The sequence below is a fragment of the Phoca vitulina genome, unplaced genomic scaffold, assembly GCF_004348235.1.
Source record: "Phoca vitulina isolate PV1807 unplaced genomic scaffold, GSC_HSeal_1.0 scaffold73, whole genome shotgun sequence".
NCBI lineage: Eukaryota > Metazoa > Chordata > Mammalia > Carnivora > Phocidae > Phoca > Phoca vitulina.
The window spans coordinates 4,575,129-4,592,604 of NW_022589776.1; the positions used below are offsets into that span (position 1 = coordinate 4,575,129).

At 48.3% G+C, this 17,476-nt stretch overlaps 1 protein-coding gene across 3 annotated transcripts in view; it reads right to left on the reverse strand.

The window, feature by feature from the left end:
• Positions 1–875: 875 nt before the first annotated feature.
• ASTN1 (astrotactin 1) overlaps positions 876–17,476 on the reverse strand; it is a 293,665-nt gene continuing 277,064 nt past the window's right edge. For all 3 annotated transcript variants that reach the window (XM_032393411.1, XM_032393409.1, XM_032393410.1), the window contains exons 21-23: positions 17,008–17,108; positions 7,520–7,703; positions 876–3,635 (exon numbers count right to left, since the gene is read on the reverse strand). In XM_032393411.1, coding sequence (XP_032249302.1) covers positions 3,398–3,635; positions 7,520–7,703; positions 17,008–17,108 — 523 coding nt within the window. In that variant the 3' untranslated portion in view covers positions 876–3,397. The remainder of the gene's footprint in view (positions 3,636–7,519; positions 7,704–17,007; positions 17,109–17,476) is intronic.

Consider the following 17,476-nt stretch of genomic DNA (forward strand, 5'->3'; position numbering starts at 1 on the left):
AACAAATGGACCAAACTCTGTGAAAAATGGTCATACACTCAGTTAAAGGTTTAATGGTATTCTGGGGGTCACATACATTCAAGAGGAGACACCATGGTCTTGTGGGGAGCCCAGAGCTGGGGGCATGTGGTGGGTACAAGTGACTCCCTAAGACCTGTTTGGCAGCTTGGAAATTTGAGGTTTAATACTGGTCCAGTGCTGTCACCCTTTCTAGTCAGGATGGGTCCCTCCAGGCAAGCTTTGGGAAATGTCATCAGGGTGTGATCGTTGGATGGTGTCTTCCCAGGGCCAAATCCTGCAGTTAAATCCTCAGGGGAACTTAAAAGACTCTCTCCTGCCCCATTCATATTGGCCTTACTTTTCACCTGAAAGTAGATGGGACCCAGCCCTAGAGCCTGTGGGTATAGTGTGTGTGTAATAGATGTGAGTAGTGCATGTATGTGTAATGTATGTACGTATAGTGTGTGTTAGTGTATGTAACACGTGTGTAATGTGTGTGTATACTGTGTATAGTGTGTATATAATGTGTGTGTAATGTAGGTGTACACTGTGGGTGTGTTGTGTCTAGTGTGTGTGTACAGTCTGTGTAACATGTGTGTATGATGTGTGTTGTATGTACAGTGTATGTGTATATAATGTGTGTGTAATGTAGGTGTACACTGTGGGTGTGTTGTGTCCAGTGTGTGTGTACAGTCTGTGTAACGTGTGTGTATGATGTGTGTTGTATGTACAGTGTATGTGTATATAATGTGTGTGTAATGTAGGTGTACACTGTGGGTGTGTTGTGTCTAGTGTGTGTGTACAGTCTGTGTAACGTGTGTGTATGATGTGTGTTGTATGTACAGTGTATGTGTATATAATGTGTGTGTGCCATGCATGTGTACAATGTGTGTGTGTTTTCTGTATAATGTGTAATGTACATAATAGTGTGTGTGTAGTGTGTGTGCGTGCAAGCACACGTGCCACAAGGAGGACACAGGGGACAGAGGAGGAGGAAGAGGGTCAAGGAGAAGGAAGGGACGAAGGAGGAAGGATGGGACTGGAGAAGAAAAAGATAAAATAGATGAAACCTGGAGGGGCTCGGGGGAGAGAATGAGCCTCCTTGATTTTAATAGAACAGAAGGAGGGGACGGAGAAGAGTAACCCTGACACCACTCCCCGTCCTCCCACGGCAGCCCGTCGGCTCCAGTCTCCCCCCACCACGCGGCAGGAGGGCAGCGCGGCCCTGGGCTCCCACCACGCTGCGCTGAGCCCGTTTTGTGGGCAGACTTGAATCCGGGGGGCAAGACGGTGGCGGCAGCACAGACCGCTCTCCCCTCGGCCTTGCCCGCTGGCTGGGCTCCAGCTGCCTGTGGCATCGTCCTCTCTGGGGAAGGTCAGGATGTCCCTTTAGGAGCTTTACCCGAGGCCCTGCCCTGACCATGGGTGCCACGGCCGAGGTTTCTGCTAGCCTTCGATCTGGAAGTGGAGGCATTTTGGAGGCAGGTACATTCCAGAATGCCAGACAAATCTTTCCGCCTTTTTATGGAAAGACGTGGGGAGGGGAGCCAGGCGGCCTGCAGTCTGCCCCCAGGCTCCACCCCCCGGGCCCCAGGGGAGGGCTCCCGCCGCAGACCTGGTGCGCCCGAAGGGTTCTCCAGCTGCAGAGTGAAGGGTGCACCGCGGGCACATCTGTCCCAGGCGGGGCAGATCCCTGTGGAGCTTACAGATGGGACAGCTGCCTGCCACAGGCAAACTGGCCCAGGGCTGAGGGTGGCAGAGGACTCCTGAGTCCGACAGCCTGAATCCCTATCGCGGCCCAGGCAGAGCTCAGGGAGGCATTTGGGGCAAATTGCATGACTGCTCTTTGCCTCCGGTTCCCCATCACCGCAATGGAGCAATGGAGCTGGGAATAGCTCTTCCTTGGTGGTGGGGCTGGGAGGGGAGGCGGGGGGCGGGGGAGGATGTCGTGAGGATTCAGCGACATGAGAAGTGCTCAAGCAGTGTCGGGGATAGAGTGAGCACTTCGTGAATGGGATCTGTCATTATTATTTAGAAAAAAATCAGTATAGTTCAATATAGATCCTGCGTCTCTTTCCTGACCTTTCTATTGTGTTCCCAAATGAGGAGCCCTGGTCAAAGGCAGGGTGGCTGAAGGTGTGTGTTCAGGCCTCTGAGGTGTGTGGGGACAGTTAAGGCCATTGCTGGGCCACATGGCCCTCACAGCTCTTGCAGAAAGGCTGGGCTTCCTATTAGCTGGGCCACCACTTATGCCCGTGGCAGCAACACTAGGGTCGTGGGGCAGAAGAAAGGGCTGGGCCCCTACTCGCCATCAGAACAAAGGATTTGCAAAACTAGCAAAATAATTAAGCAAATTTAGCAAGTGAGAAATGGACATTAGTTATTTGTGTGTGTGTGATCAGTAATTGTTTTAGTTCACTGAAACCCTGACATGGAGGTCTCAGCCCCTCCTGGACGTTGTCCAGGGACAGTGACGCGGGCACTAAAGAGAATCCAGGCATGTGATACACACTGGTGGTCTGGAGAAGTTCATCCTGGAGGTACAAGAGTTTTTAGAACAATCAGCCCTACTTCTTCCCTAGAATGTAACTGCTAACTAGTCTCCCAGGTAAACTGTTTGGAAGGTGCATTTGACAGGTAGCATTTTGTTGCCTCTTAAAGATCTCATACTGTTTGGAGGAGAGGCAGAGATCCGCCAGAGGGAGATTTCATCCCAATCCTGTCTTAAAATGGGTGAGGACCTAAAAATTCCGACGACTTGCTGGGACCCATATTGGAGGCTCAGTTCACCTCTGAGGTGTGAATCGAGCAGTAGGGAGGCCTGGACGGGGGAACCATGAGGCCTACACAGAGGCCACCCTCCCGATTTTCTCTTTGTCATCTTTCTCTGTGAGCAGAGCTTAGGCTCCCAGAGTGAGATGCTTCCTGAGGAATGCTTGTGGCTGGGGCCTGAGGCCAGTCTGGTGACATTCTGGCCTCATTTCTGTCCCCAATTGTAATGGTCTCAGGGATTCAGTGAGCCCAGGATGCCTTAACCTGATAGACCTTTCATCGGAAGCATGGCAGAACTCGAGCATTGTGATGAACCTCTTGGGAAAAAAAAAATAAATGAAACAAATGAACTATAAAACAAGCCCCAAAGTAATCCCCTAAAGAGAAATGGCACTGCATGAGGCTGCTGCTTGGCAGGTCTACTGATCACGCACATGGAGAACATCATACCAGAGAAGTTCCACAGGGAGCAAGGATCAGTTTCTCCCTGGTTTAGATATTGCCTCTCCCTGGTTTAGAGGTTTTAATGTTCCATTAAAAAATACTAAAAATCCACAGACCAACCCAGATGTTCCTCTCCTCGATTCCTGCTTCCTTTTGGCAGCCACCGTCTGGCCTCGTGGCGTTAGATGTCTTTGCTGTCCCCATAGTCGTTGTAAGGGACGCTCAGGGTCTGCTCCTCACATGTCTTCCTGAGGTCCCGGCTGAGCTCTGACCAGTCGAGTCCATAGGGCTTGATCTCGCTGTAGCGGCAGCCCAGGTACTTAAGGGAGCCTCGTCGCAAGCTTATCTTGGGTTCCTGAAGGAGGCCATTGCACCAACTGCTGAGATCCCCCAGCTGGGAAAGGATGAGGCCAGCCTTCCTATGGAGAGCACGGAGGATACTTAGATTAGAAAGAAGAGAAGGCGGGGAAAGGCGCATAGGCCCTATTAGAGTGAGACTTAAAACTCCCAGAGGGCAGAATCTGGTGTGTCCTGCTTCCTGTTCTATCACGGGCACTCAGAACTCATAAATATCTGTCTAGCAAATGGATGGACGGATGGATGGACAGATGGATGGACGGATGGATGCAAGAACAGTCTGGCTGTGCAAAGTGGGACAGGCACCCAAGCAAAAGAGAGAAAAAAAATGCCATAAGGAAAAATAAAGAAAAGAAAATAATTACTATTTTGGTGGGAATTTATGCCCTTTTAAAATCATAGAGTTGACAGTTTTGAAAGACAAATCAAATCCATTTTCTTTACAGCCAGCAATTTACCATCATTAACTGACAAATAATGTGTTTGAATGAATATTTCCCTTTTCCAGGCTATTTTAGAACTAAGCAGAAACAGCTGATATACTGAGCCTTGGAGGGTATCAAATGTAACTAATTATGCCCGGATGGAGGGTGTGACAGCGAAATACGGGTGAAGACAACAATGCCCTCTGTGCGCACCGACACAGGACCCTTCTGGGGGGAAACGCAGACTCTCAGAGGCCCACGTGACCTAATTCGTGTTCAGGTGGTCCCCTGCTCCACTCTGCCTTCTCCCTTGGAAAGCCAGGCGGCCATGGCCACTGAGACCCAATCCAGAGAGGGGGGAAAGAGGAGGCCTGTCGCAGATCGCGGGGGCGGGGGGTGGAGAGAGGAGCGGGGGAGAGCAAGGTCGCTCCAAGTTCGCACATGCTGGGGCGCAGTGATCCCTCCGTGCCAACAGGAGAGCCGGATGGCCTCTGCGTGCAGCCTGGGGAAGTCGGCTGTTCCCACAGTCGTCTCGCTGGTGCACAGCCTTCTTCTCCGTGCCCACTGCCAGTGTCAGAGACAGGGGCTCCTGTCATCCAGCTGTCAGAGCTCACCAGCTCTGAGCAACAGAACAGTGTTCCCTCACTCAGCTCCGTCCCTCCTGTTCTTTGAACCCCTAAGCGCCCAGAGAGCCATGGAGTCTCTCTTCTTTGAATGAGCTCCTGTAAAATGCGGTTCTGAAAAAGCTCAATGAACAGCATCCCTTGCAGTATTTATCAGCTGCTCGGCTAACTTCTCATGTGAAGAACCAACACTTTTCTAATTCGGTCACTGATTCTTTCCAGAAAATGGAAGTTTCTGCACTCCGTGGAGAATGACCTTTCAAAGAACAATAAGCACATTCGTTTCATTCCTCCCCTTCTGTCTGGCTGTGACCACCACCACGAGGCAGTGACCTCACCGCATTCCTGGGAGGACGCCCTGAGAGGGGCAGAGATGACGCTGGAGGAAAGGTGTGGAGATTCAGCAGCGGAGTCCAGGGGTGGAGAGAGTGAGAGGTCATCGGAGGGCAGTCGTATTTTCTCCCACTTCAGTGGTGGGTCAGAGGAAGTCAAACACTCTGCCTGACACCTACGTAGCATCTCCTGCAGATGGTCTCTCCTCTGCCTATTTGCCTCTGCGGTTTGGCCAAGCAGGCTTCCAAAAGTCATCATCAACGGGACTCTGGTGGCCCTTCCTCTTAATTTATCCCACTACATGTCATTAGTTGTTGACAAATTCTTGGAAGGTGGAGGGAGAGGGAGCGAAGGGAGAATGAGGGCAGCATGTGCATCATCCTCAAGACAAGGACACAGGAAAAGAAAGAATTTGATTAGCCCATGGAGATTTTGTGGCTACTTTCATAGGTCACTTTAAAAAATAATAATAATAATTAATTTGGGTCTGCCCTTGATCATCTCAGAGCCTGTGGATTTCTTCTTTCTTAGTAGCAATGCAACCAGTGTTGTTGTCAAAGTATTTCAACCCTCAAGTCGATCTGAAGGCCTCCATGAAAGTTAAGGGAATGGATTTAACTGAACTGAGGGGCTCCTTTCTGCCTGCTCACAGGGAGTGTGTAGCCCACAGAACCTCTTCTGTTCACGCTCACAACCAACTCCAAAGGTGGTGGATGCATCTCAAGGCAGAGGGCTTTTCCCTTCCTGTGGTTCTCCCCATGACACTGGAAAGTAAAACTTGATTTCCAGAAGCTAATGAAATTACACACTGTCTTCTAATACAGAGCCTTGAAAAACCAGCATCACACATGCAAGGGTCTCCAGGGAGGAGAGTCTGGGAAGAGAATGTCAAGTCAGCAGCATGCCTTACTTTGCAGGGGGATCCACACTTCTTCCCCTGCTCACTTTCTTTATTAACCAATTTTCCTTCTGACTCTTGAGTTACAAGAGAGAAATTTTAAAAGCAATCTTAATGCCCTTGGAAATCAAGATGATATATGCAATGTTAGTGCTATTCAAATTGTGACATTTATGTTCCCTAACCGAAAACTGTATATATACACTCAATAAATGTCAGAAGGATGGAGGAAAGGAGGAGGGGAGCGGGGGGGGGGGGGGGGGGGGGGGGGGGGGGGGGGGAGCTAGGGAGAGAAGCAGAGAGAGGGGATAATATTAGGCATAAGTAATTATGAGGGCAGGAGTAATAAGGTATGGAGCAGAGAGGACATATCTTAATACATATCAACTTTCTAACCCAGAGTTTGCTTTCTCCTGAAACTGAGACAAAACCAATGAAAAGTCCCTTATATATTTCCCTCTGTGTCCTGGTCCACAGCCATGGCATCTGTTTGCCTGAGGACTATCAACCTTTATAATAACTGCAGGAAATAATCTATGGAATGCAGAGAGATTCTTCCTAAACTTACACATGAAATCATTGCATTTCGGAAGATAATCCTAAACTTCTTCCTCCTTTCAAAAGTAAGAGAATTTCCTGTCCTGGGAATGTCCTGAACAATGGTCTTCTGGAGAGTTTATAATTTCAGGTGACGAGAAACACACTGACACTGGGTCTCCCTCCAGTTCGATCAGCAGTCAGATAGATGGGACAACTTTTGGGTGATACTTTCGGGCAGCCTCTTGGCAGGAGTGCAAGAATTCTTTAAGTGCCAGAGAATTCCATTGCGTTGATTGTCTTCATTTGCTTTCCTTTTTTTCCCCCTAAAAATAGTCCATGCACTCCCCCTTTTTCTTCTTTATGAATTCCTAAATAATTCAAGGACATATAGGCACCAACATTCCATGCAAGGCTCTTTCACTGAATCTATCTGGTAATTCCAGTATTTCCACCAAAATCTGTTTTTCTCAGAGCAGGAATATGTAGCCACGATGAATGAAACAAAAGGAAGGTGGTATCTGTACACATTCTTCCAATTCCTCTTTCCAAGAATGCTGTCTATGTTGTATAACCTAAAAGCAGTGGGTACTGAGTATTGAAAAGTCACAGCCTTGGGGCCAGGGAACTCTGGCAAACACTATACTGTCCTAACTTTGGCCAACATAGATGTCAAGGTGGGTCTTGGCCACCCCCACGTTGTCTTTCCAAAGGATGTGCAATTTAGCTGAAAACATGTCTATATAATGCATATTGTATATGCAAAGCTCATACACAATAAATAGTTTTGGATAACGATAACCTCTTCAATAAAATTCCTAATTTTCTTTCACAGCTCCTACCGTTTTTAGCATTTGGAATGCTGTGTCAGCATGATAAAGAGGTGGGTAAAACAGGTCAAGGGCAAAGATTTTTTTCAGAGTTCAGGAAATGTATTCATGACTTCCCTACTTAAACACAGCTTATCCAAACTGATCTATATGAACTGAGCTGTATAAAAGCACAGGACTTACTTCTCGGAGCACCTAAGCTCACCCCGGAAATCTTTGTGAATCCATGGGTGCAGTATGATAGTGTACAGAATTTCAAAGAGCCGACATCTTTGTAAGAGGCAATGGTGTTTGTGTTACCTGGGGCCTAATTCATCCTCACACCGCCAGGTGAATTCTCCAAAACTCTCATAGTGCTGGTTATAGTGGTAGAGGACTCGATGTAGGGTGGGGGAACCCAGATCCAGGAGGGTGTTATAGGCCGTCTGTTGCTCCTTCCCACTGGTATAGCCATTGAAGAGATTGTAGATCTTGTCTGCTATTTCTGAGGAGGGCAGAAAAGGCAAATAAATAACATTTTAAATACATGTATATATACACACAACATATATGTGTGTACGTGTATGGAGACGTGTGTATATCATATTTACACGTATACGTGTGTGTGTATGTGTGTGTGATGTTGCTTAAAGAATACTGAACCTGGAGCCCGGAGACTGTGGTTTGAGTAACTCACTTTTATCTCAGCCCCATTGGTTGTTGCTCTCTTTTCTAAAAAATGAAAACCTTCAAATAAATATCTCTGAGGTCAACTTCAGTTATAATATTCTTTGTCTTTACCCATGTTTCCTGAAAATACAGTGCCTGTGGCAAAAAGATCTCAGAGGAATACTTTATTGGCAAGTGCAGTCCCGGGGATGCTGGAGGGAGGACAGAAGGAAATGAGGTGAGAAAGGAGGCTGAGGGGAATGTAGGGGGCGTGCTAAGGAACAGGTGGTACGCCTTGCAGAAGAGGAAGCTGCTGGATCCCCACGGGTCCATCCAGGGGGAGAATGGAAGACTTTAGCCTCAGCTCCCCTCTCCGATTTCTCTGTGGGGCCTTTTCACGTTTGCCCCCCTTGAGGCATTAGCAACCCTGCACTTCCAGGTCACATATGCGGGGGGACCAAGTGGGTCCTGCAAAAGCACAGGGAAGCCTAGGGGGGCAGAAATTTGGCTCAGGGATGGAGGGAAGCACTGTGAGGTGATGCTTGAGCAACGTGAAGAACCAGGAGTGGCCGCAGTCCCAAAAGCAACCCGGCCCCCTTATTGCAGGACTGCAGAGCCTTCGCTAGGGCTCCCCAGACCAGACACGAAGACAAGCTTGCAGATGTGTGGTGACACAGAAGCAGAATCCAGTACATCCTGCAGTCCAAATGAGTAATCTTTCAGTTTAATTTATAACTCTTAGATTTCTCCCCCAAGGCGTACATTGCTAAGACCGAACTTGGTGATGTGGCAAAGTGGCAATGAATTTGTATAGCCTTGGCATTTTTTCCTATGGAGCTTGAAGCACTTTATCATTAAATGTTTTCATATTAAACCTGTCAGAGAGAAGATTTGTTCACATTTCCTTCCTCAACAGCTGGGAACTGAGATCTGGAGAGCAGAACTCTGTCTCCGATCCAGTGTTTAATCTGGGGATGAAGAAACTAAGTCTATAGGTTTCCAAGCCAGCACTTTGCCCACTTGACCCCCTGGTCAGCCAAAAGGCATAGCAACCTGATTCCTTGTCACAGTTCCAAGTGAATTCTGGGCTGTTGGTAAGTACAAAGTCATTGTTGGAGGGGTTTTCTGGGTTGGAAGGAAGAAAATTTCTACCCCTACTCTGTCCAGACACTGCAATGATTTCCTTACTTTTCTATCTTGCCCATTGCCTATGAGGACAGGAGCTTACTTCTACCATGTCCTGAGTGGCTAGCACAGGGCCAAACAACATAGTAGATTAAAAAAATGTTAGTTAAATGAATGTAATTCATGACCTTTCCAGTGCTCTCTCTCCATCCAGGCTCTACCAATCCTTTAGCAACCAAACTCTTGTAGCCAGCACCTTAACTGCATTATAAATAACTTTGGTCCAGAAATCCATTTAGATTTTCAAGATTTTTAAATTCCCAGGTTGTTAAAATAGGATCAAGAGATAAAGTGGATGGTGCCTTAGAACATAAAGATCTATGGTATCCCCAGTTACTTATTAATGGCCTACTGATTGTCAAGAACTTCACATATATGGACTCCAATCCTCATACCAACACTGCAAGATGGATATGAATGTCCCTCTCCTCCACACGAGGACATTCAGAGAGAGGCTGAGAGAGGCCAGGTGACCTACCCAAGGTCATATAGCCAGTGTGGGCTGGAGTCAAGATTTAAAACCATGTCTATCTTCCATTGCTCTTTTGTACCAACGCTCAGGGGATGGTAGTATTTGGCCAATTTAAGAAGATATAGGAGGCAGAGTCTTGGGGGATGCAAATCCGGGGTGACTATTTCTCGTAGAGGACTTCTCCTAGTTGGCCCATGGATGCCAAGTAAGAGGGAGTCCTGATAAGTATGCAGGGGACCTCTTGTTCCCAGAGTTGAGACAGACAGAAGCAGAGGGACTATTCTAAGAGCTGTGTTGTTTCCAACGGGAGGAAGAGTACATGTACTGAGAGATGAAAGACCAGGGGAGGAAAAATGTGGGCGATCAGACCAGAGCCCAGATAGGAAGGTCTGGGGTTCCTTTTCCCAGGCTTTTCATTGATGCCTCTCTGTTCTTATTTCTAGTGATGGGAAATAGCATCCCAGACCCCGGGTCCTGGTTATAACTATCCCCGCCAAGGAACAGAGACAGCTGAGAATGTGTTTTCCAGCGTATTTACTCTTCTCATAACACAACGGTAATTACCTAGCTAGAGGAGGCTGCTGCTTCCCACTAGCAGCAGCACGTGTGCCTGAGACCAGGTGGGAAAGGCCCGGGCACCACCAGAAACCTCCTAAAACCAAGATAATCTAACTCCGGGGCGTGCTTACAAGCCAACATCAGTAAATGGGATGCTATATTCAGAAGGATATACGCTAGGTTCCTAGTGCATGAGTATTTCTGGTTCCTCCTATTTCAACTGCGAAAATTTAGAGATATTATTTCATTAGCTTTCACAGCATCTCAGGAAGTCACTAACTCAGAGAATGGAAAAGAGCACAAGGTATTTTTAGTTACCATTTTACCCAGTTTTCAGCTTCACAGAAGTCTTGGGCTATCCAAAATAGGGATCTGTCTTCCCTGTCTTTAAAATACATGATGTTCAGGAATAGTTAAAATGCACGTGGAGAGATGGCAGGGAGTCTACAGACGTGGCCCCATCATGGAAAAGGGAAGCTGAGTTATTAGTTATCAGAAGGGAGGCCGTACCTCTCAGGCAGCAGAATAAACCAACAGGGTGGGGACTGAAGCCCTCAGACCCAGAGGGTGGTTAGGAACTGACACCATGACATATATGAAGGTGGGCTCTACCACACCAGCTGTGTGGCCTTGGACAACTTACTTAACCTCTCTGGGTCTTAGTTTCCTTTTCTGTTCAATCATGGTGAATGATATACACCTTCCAAGATTATGGTGAGACCAAAAGTGACATTAAATGTAAAGCCTTTCTGCAGCACAACGTCTGGACCCAAGAAGTATACCTTTATTCATTCACTCAATACAATTTTTCCTGAGGGCTTACCACGTGCTCAACGCTTTTCTAGGCACTTGGGCTACGGTGGGGAGAAACTGACAAAATTCTTCACCCTTGAGGCACTTACAGTGTAGTGGGAGGAGGCATTTCGGGAAGCAATATACATCGCCAATACAATATCCTCTGTGAGGAAGTGGGAGGAAGTCAGGCAGGAGAAGGAAGCATGGGAGTGTTGTGTAGGATTAAGCAGGGTAGCCATGATAGGTCTCATTGAAGAGATGACCCTGGGGCTGAGAGCTGGAGGAAGGGAGGAGATGAGCTGCAGGGCTGTGTGGGGAAGAGCATGCCAGGGAGAAGCAAGGCCAGCAGAGAGCTCCCAGCCTTTGGGCTGTGTATTTGAAAATAGCAAATAAGCCACAGTATTTGGAGTAAGATGAGTTGAGAGGAGAACCAGACAACCAGGAGATGCTATTTTATTATTATTATTTATGATGATGATTAATTGTTACTGGTTCTCCAGGAGATCATGCTTTCCCCAATGCCATGAGAGAGACACTGAAACATGGGAGTCCAAGAGACTGGGGCAAATAGTCTTATTTGAATGAGAGGAGTGACTCTGGGGCAGAAGGAAGCTTTCTTATACCCCAGCAGTGGCTATGAAATTTACTATGAAATGAGAATCCTGGGAGGCATACACACCACCTAAAGCCTCCCTTGGTGCTATAACAAAAATCCCCCGAACGGAAGTCCTAAGTCACCATTTTCAGTAGTCCCTGGGCGGGGAGGGCTGAGACCTCAGTCTGTCCCCACAGTGAAGTAACTGACTACAGAATTCCCTATGAAAACCTGAGGGCAATGATCCTTGTCATTCCTGGCTCTGTCCACACCACGAGGTCCCCTCCCCCACCCCCTGCCTGTCCGGCCTCCCTGTGCAGCCCCTCCCCAGGCTGCTCTGTGCTGCCTTCACACCCGTGACTCTCAACCTTGGGAATCAAGCTTGATTCTCCACCTGGAAGGCCTGTGAAAACACAGATCGTTGGCTCCCTCCGGAGTTCCTGATTGAGTAGGTCTCAGATGGAACCTGAGAATTTGCCTTTCTGACAAGTTCCAAGGTGATGCTATTGTAGCTGGTGGTCCGGATCATGCTTAGAGAACCACTACTCTATATGAATTCATTCTCTCAACAGTTTCCTTGCTTCCTCTGGGACCAGTAATATGGCAAACAACTCTCCCTTTACCCTTGACCTTGGCAAACACTCTTCCCTGTCTCCATGTCCCTGTGTTGGCAGAAACTTGCCTGAAACGTTCGTCCACACAGAGGAATCCTCCCATGCCCCAGTCCCTCAGCCTCTCTTGACCTCCTACAAACAATTTACTGCTCTTTGTGTATATATGTAAGAGTCCCCCCACCTTAAAAACTCACCTGCCTCTTCCTATTTCCCCCGGCTCACTTCCTGGCCATTCTTCTACATCCATGGAAAATTCTGGCAGCTGGTTCATTCTCCACTTCATTTCTCATCACTATTTTGGGTGACTTCACTGTCCATATGAAAGACCTCTTTAAGACTAGAACCACCACCAACCCCCCCCCCCCCCCCCCCCCGCCAGCTGCCAAGAGTCAGTCATTGTCTGAGACCTTCTCCAGCTTTGAAACGGTAAATCCCAACATCACATATGGTGAACACAACCTCCGTTCAAGCTTCCTGTACTTCCCTCCATCAAATCTGTCCTTCAGCCCCCAGGTCTTTTGGCTCCACCATTCCCTCCGGGCATCAGCTCTGTATCTACATCCTTCTCTACCTGACATAATCCACAGGGCCCATGGCCTGTGCCCTCAACCAGCTTGCTCCATCCTTGGCCTCTTCTCTGCCTTCATCTAGGATGCTGGGGTCTGCTGGGGGACAGTCCAAGCCATTGAACTAGGCGGTTCTGCTCAGCCTGCCTTGGCATGACTTTTTTCTTTCCTGCTCCAAGCCATCAGCAAATCCTTTCAGTTCTACCATCAAAATAATTTAGAACCAAACCACTTCTCGCCACCTCTCTCATGAGCATCCTCTCTCCTCTGTCCCTGCCATTGCCTTGGCTCCCCACTGGACCTGCTACTTGGAGTCCACTCTCAGCACAGCAGGTGAATGAGCCTGTGAAACACTAAGCCCCATCACGTCCCTCTTCTGCTTGAAGTGCTCAGCGCTTCCCTGCTTAGTCCCAGGCCGAGTCCCCATCCCTGCGCTGGGCCCCTGGGAGCTCGTCTCCACCTTCTCTCTTCTCCATCCCTCGCCACCACAGAGGCATCCTTTCCCATCTTCAAACACACCAGGCATCTCTGTCCTGTTGCTCCTCTATCTGGAATGATCTTCCCTGGGTATCTTTGTGTCTTCCTCCTTCACCCTCTTCCCAAACCACGCCAGTTAAAATGCTGCCCTGTGTACTGCTTATCCCATTTCCCTGCTAGTCAGTCTCCATAACGTACATCACCATCTGAAATATTTGTTTTACTATCTTTTGTAGTTTGTCCACCCTGCTGAAATCTAAGCTCCAGGAGGCAGGGGTTTTGCCCCCTAAAGCCTAGACCAGGTATTTAGTTGGGGCTTTATATGTGTGGTATGATTTGATGCATTTATGAAATCAGATTACACAGTTTTTGAAAACAAATTCTGAGTCTAATTTTTGTTGTTTCTGTAGTATCTAATCCCAGGGCTCAATAAATGCCAAAGGAAGGAAGGGACAAGAATTTATGTTTGGCATCAGGAAAGAAGGATGGATGCTGGGGGGAGTGATGGATGAGAGCTGGCCTTCACTTCGTGAAGCTTCACAGAGAACTCTTGCAAGGCCATGCCCCAGCCCGGACATGAGGCTGGTCTTATCACTGACATGAGCTCGTTCTTCCCCGGGAAGGACGCTCTCAGTAGAACACGGCTGGCAGCTCACTTGCTCAGTGGCTTCAGTGTCATGATGTGGTAAAATTCTTCATAGAAAGTATCTGGTTTAGGAAAAGTGTTCATATAAGGAGTAGTCTGGCTTCCTGCTGGATCATTAGGAGCTGAGGTCATGCACTGGGTCACTTAAAAGCTAATTCCCATTTGTTGTTAGGTTTAAACTCAGACCCAAGTAAGTTATATTTATGATCACCATCTGGGTTTGAAGGAGGCAAAGCATATGGTTTTTCGGTAGAGCTGCTAGAACTGTATTAATTTGTGAGGATCCCCTCAATGAGTCCACCTCATTAATCTGCACGTTTGCCCTGTATGGGACTCCTTCCTGGCGGAAGAGTAAAAGCACGTGGGGATGCTACCTCATTGTCTCAGCATGAAATTGACTTTCCTGCGTGCAGCTGGTCTGCTGGGATTTCAGATACTCTCCTTCGTCGGGGAGCCCACATGAGCAGAAGCACATCTTGATTCACTTTGGAGGCTGGAATTAACCCAAAGGAGCCCCACAGAGAAACAGAATAGCGGTCTTTCCAAGGCATGCTACTCTATGTTGGCCCCTCTTTACTCCAGAGTTGCTGTCTGTCCATCTATTTCTGCAGGTAGCACTGTGCTGCAGATCTACCCGCTCATCACCTCTCTGATGCCCTACCACCAGCCTGCTGCCTATTTAGCAAGCAAGTCCAAGGTGCCTACTGTGGCCGGCAAGGACACAAGCAAATTCCCCAAAACAAAATTAGCTGGAGCACCTTCTCATCACCTGCTCCTCTCTGGCTTGAAGTAAGAAATCAACAGATGATGACCTAAGGGTGCCAGGGGGCCTCTCCCGATAGTCTCTCATCTGAGGGTTTTCAACCCCAGACTCTGCTTTCATCATCAAGGGATTTCGAGACCTTCAAAAGTCATTTGGTCCATACCCTATAAGCCAGGCAGCACTCACTCCGGTGAGAAGCACATCTGTCTTATACGTAAAGGTCTCCACTCCACCGGAACGTCCCAGTGGATTCTAATTCTAATTCTAATTCTCCCTGAAAGGGAGAATTTTTTTTCTACCTAACTTGAACACTCTTTTTTTTTTTTTAATGTAGGTCTTTTTCTCATTCAGAGACAAAGAAAGGTTTTCACTCTTTTACACAATGACCTTCTAAATAATCTGATTTAACATCGTAGGCAAAATGGGAATTGATGTCAAATAATGAGTCTGAGTGCTGACTCTGTTCAGTGCTCACTTTGTGACCCTGGTCAGCTGTTCACTTGACTCTGCATCTCAATTTCCACATCTATAAAATGGGGGCAGTATTCTATCCATTCAGTAAATCCTTATTGGGTCCCTATTAGAAAGCAGACTCTGCATGGTTAGTGGTAGCATTTCCAAATTAACAGAGACATTGATGCTGGAATTCTAGGTTAAGCCAGTTTCAATCAGGGAAATATTGTGGCTAAGCACATTGCTGGTACCCCTGAAATCATTATGTCCCCTGACTCCTGCTGTATCAGGTTGACTACAAGGGGCACGATGTTAGAATGTATACTTCCTAGCATTTACTGAACAGTTACTATGGGATGGGCACTTAAAAAAATACTGTAAATTCACTCATTTAATTCTTACTAGAATCCTATCAGGTAGGGTACTATTATCCCTTCCCCCATTTTATAGAGTAGTAAATTGAGGGATGAGGTGAAGTAAACTGCTCAAGGTCAAGTACATAGCAGAGCAGGAATTTGAAGCTGGATGGTCTGACTCCAGAGCCTAAGATTGTCTGTAACCAGTCAGTCACCATGCTGCCTTCCTTTTATGTGTTAGGGACGTAATAGTGAGTAAACCAAACCAGACTTTGCTCTCCTGGAGTTCACTGTCCAGTGAGGTAGATATTGAACACATGATTCTAATAACAAACGGAGATGAATGTGCTGAAGGAAAGTAACATGATACTGTGAGAACATCTAGCAGTCACCCTTGACCTCTTGACTGTACCAAGGAAGGGATACCTGACCCGAAATCTGCAGGCTGAGAGAAGCTAGTTAGTTAATCAGGGGTGGGGGTAAAGGGTGTTCAAGGTAATGAGATGGACATGTGCAAAGGGCCGGTGGTAGGAGTGGGAATGGTGTGAAGGACCTGAGAAAGGCAGTGAGGCTGAAATGCAAAGATCGATGGGGAAAGTGGATGAGAAGAGGCTGGAAAAGTGTGTGAGGGTCACCTCATTTAGGTCCTAATGTGTCTGTTAAGTATTTTGGTCTTTGTCACAAGAAGAATGGCAATCCATTAAAGAGTTTTAAGAAGGGGCCTTAATATGATCAGATTCCTGAGTTGAAAAGAATAGTGTCACACACATTAAATGAGGCGATAAATGTGAGAATCCTTCCAGAAGCTGTAAAGTGTTACAGCATCGGTGATTTTAGTTAAGGTAGGTCTGGTCACTCTCTCCCCTGTGATTTTGCATCACCGTGCACACCCCTTGATCGCTGCGGGCTTGTGCCCCTCATGGGCAGCCTGATACACCTGGAGTCAGGAGCTATCTCAGGCAACGTGAGGAGCCAGCAATCGGCTTGGCCACACTGTTTCCCTTCCTGAAACCTGCACGCCTGAGCTCCCTGCGATGGCCCATGTGTCCGCTCAAGTGCAAATCAGCCCTATTCCCCTGGAGAGCCCGCAGTGGTTGGTCGGAACCCTGTTCTTGGTGTGAGAGCCCTGCGGAAGGGATGCCCAAGACGGCCAAATCCTGGCTGTGGACAGCATGTGCTAAGCCTCAGAGCAGGGGACACTATCAAGACCCGCCAAGGGGCATGGGGAGGAAAGGGAGTTCCCGCAAGTGTGCTGTTTGCACAGATGTCCACATCTGTAGCCTTTCTATGTTTTAATTCAAAAGAACTCTGCTGATGTACACACACATATGAAGAGAGGAATCCCAAGGGCAGAGGTCACAGGACTCCACCATGTACCTAAGCACCTGGTGTGTTACTGTGCATGCCCAGGGGTTTTGCCAGTGTGTCCTCCCGGCTCCCTGACCCCCAGTGTGTGAGATAATGGGGTACCGTGAGGATCTCTGCCGGAGGCAGAGGTGGAGGAGTACTCCCAGACACGTGCCACTCCGGGGCTGGGCCTTGAGTTCTCCCCCTTCCCCGTGGAACCCCAGGTTGTTCTGTTTGACTCCCTTGCTCCCACTTCCATCACGGCGAGGGGAGGCCCCTGGGGCGTCCCTCTGCAGGCTCTGCTGTCACTTACCCTGGGCCTTGACATCATCCACCACGGGGCAGGGGGTCTTCACAATCACATCACTGGGCCTGGAACGCCGTCCGGTGTTGTCCACTCCCCACAGGGTGAACCTGGCAGACGGGGGAGGGCGTCATTAGCAGAGAGAAGCTGAGGCCCAGGCTGATGGCCACGCTGAGCTGGGGCGGGTTTGCACCAGGGCACAGAGCAGTGGTTCTCAACGTGGGGCCCTCAGACCCGCAGCGTCAACATCACCTGGGGACTTGGTAGCAATGAAAACTCTCCCACCCAACCCCAGACCGACTGAAGCAGGCTCTCACAAGCTTTCTGGGTGAGTCTGATGCCACTTACACGCTGACGGCACCCGAGCCGAGGGAAGGAGTAGAAACTTGGGTCAGAACTCGGGTTGGGTCTGAAGCCCGGCTGCTGGGAATGTGATGACGTGCCTGGGGGCAGGGCCGGGACCACACCTGGGGACTCC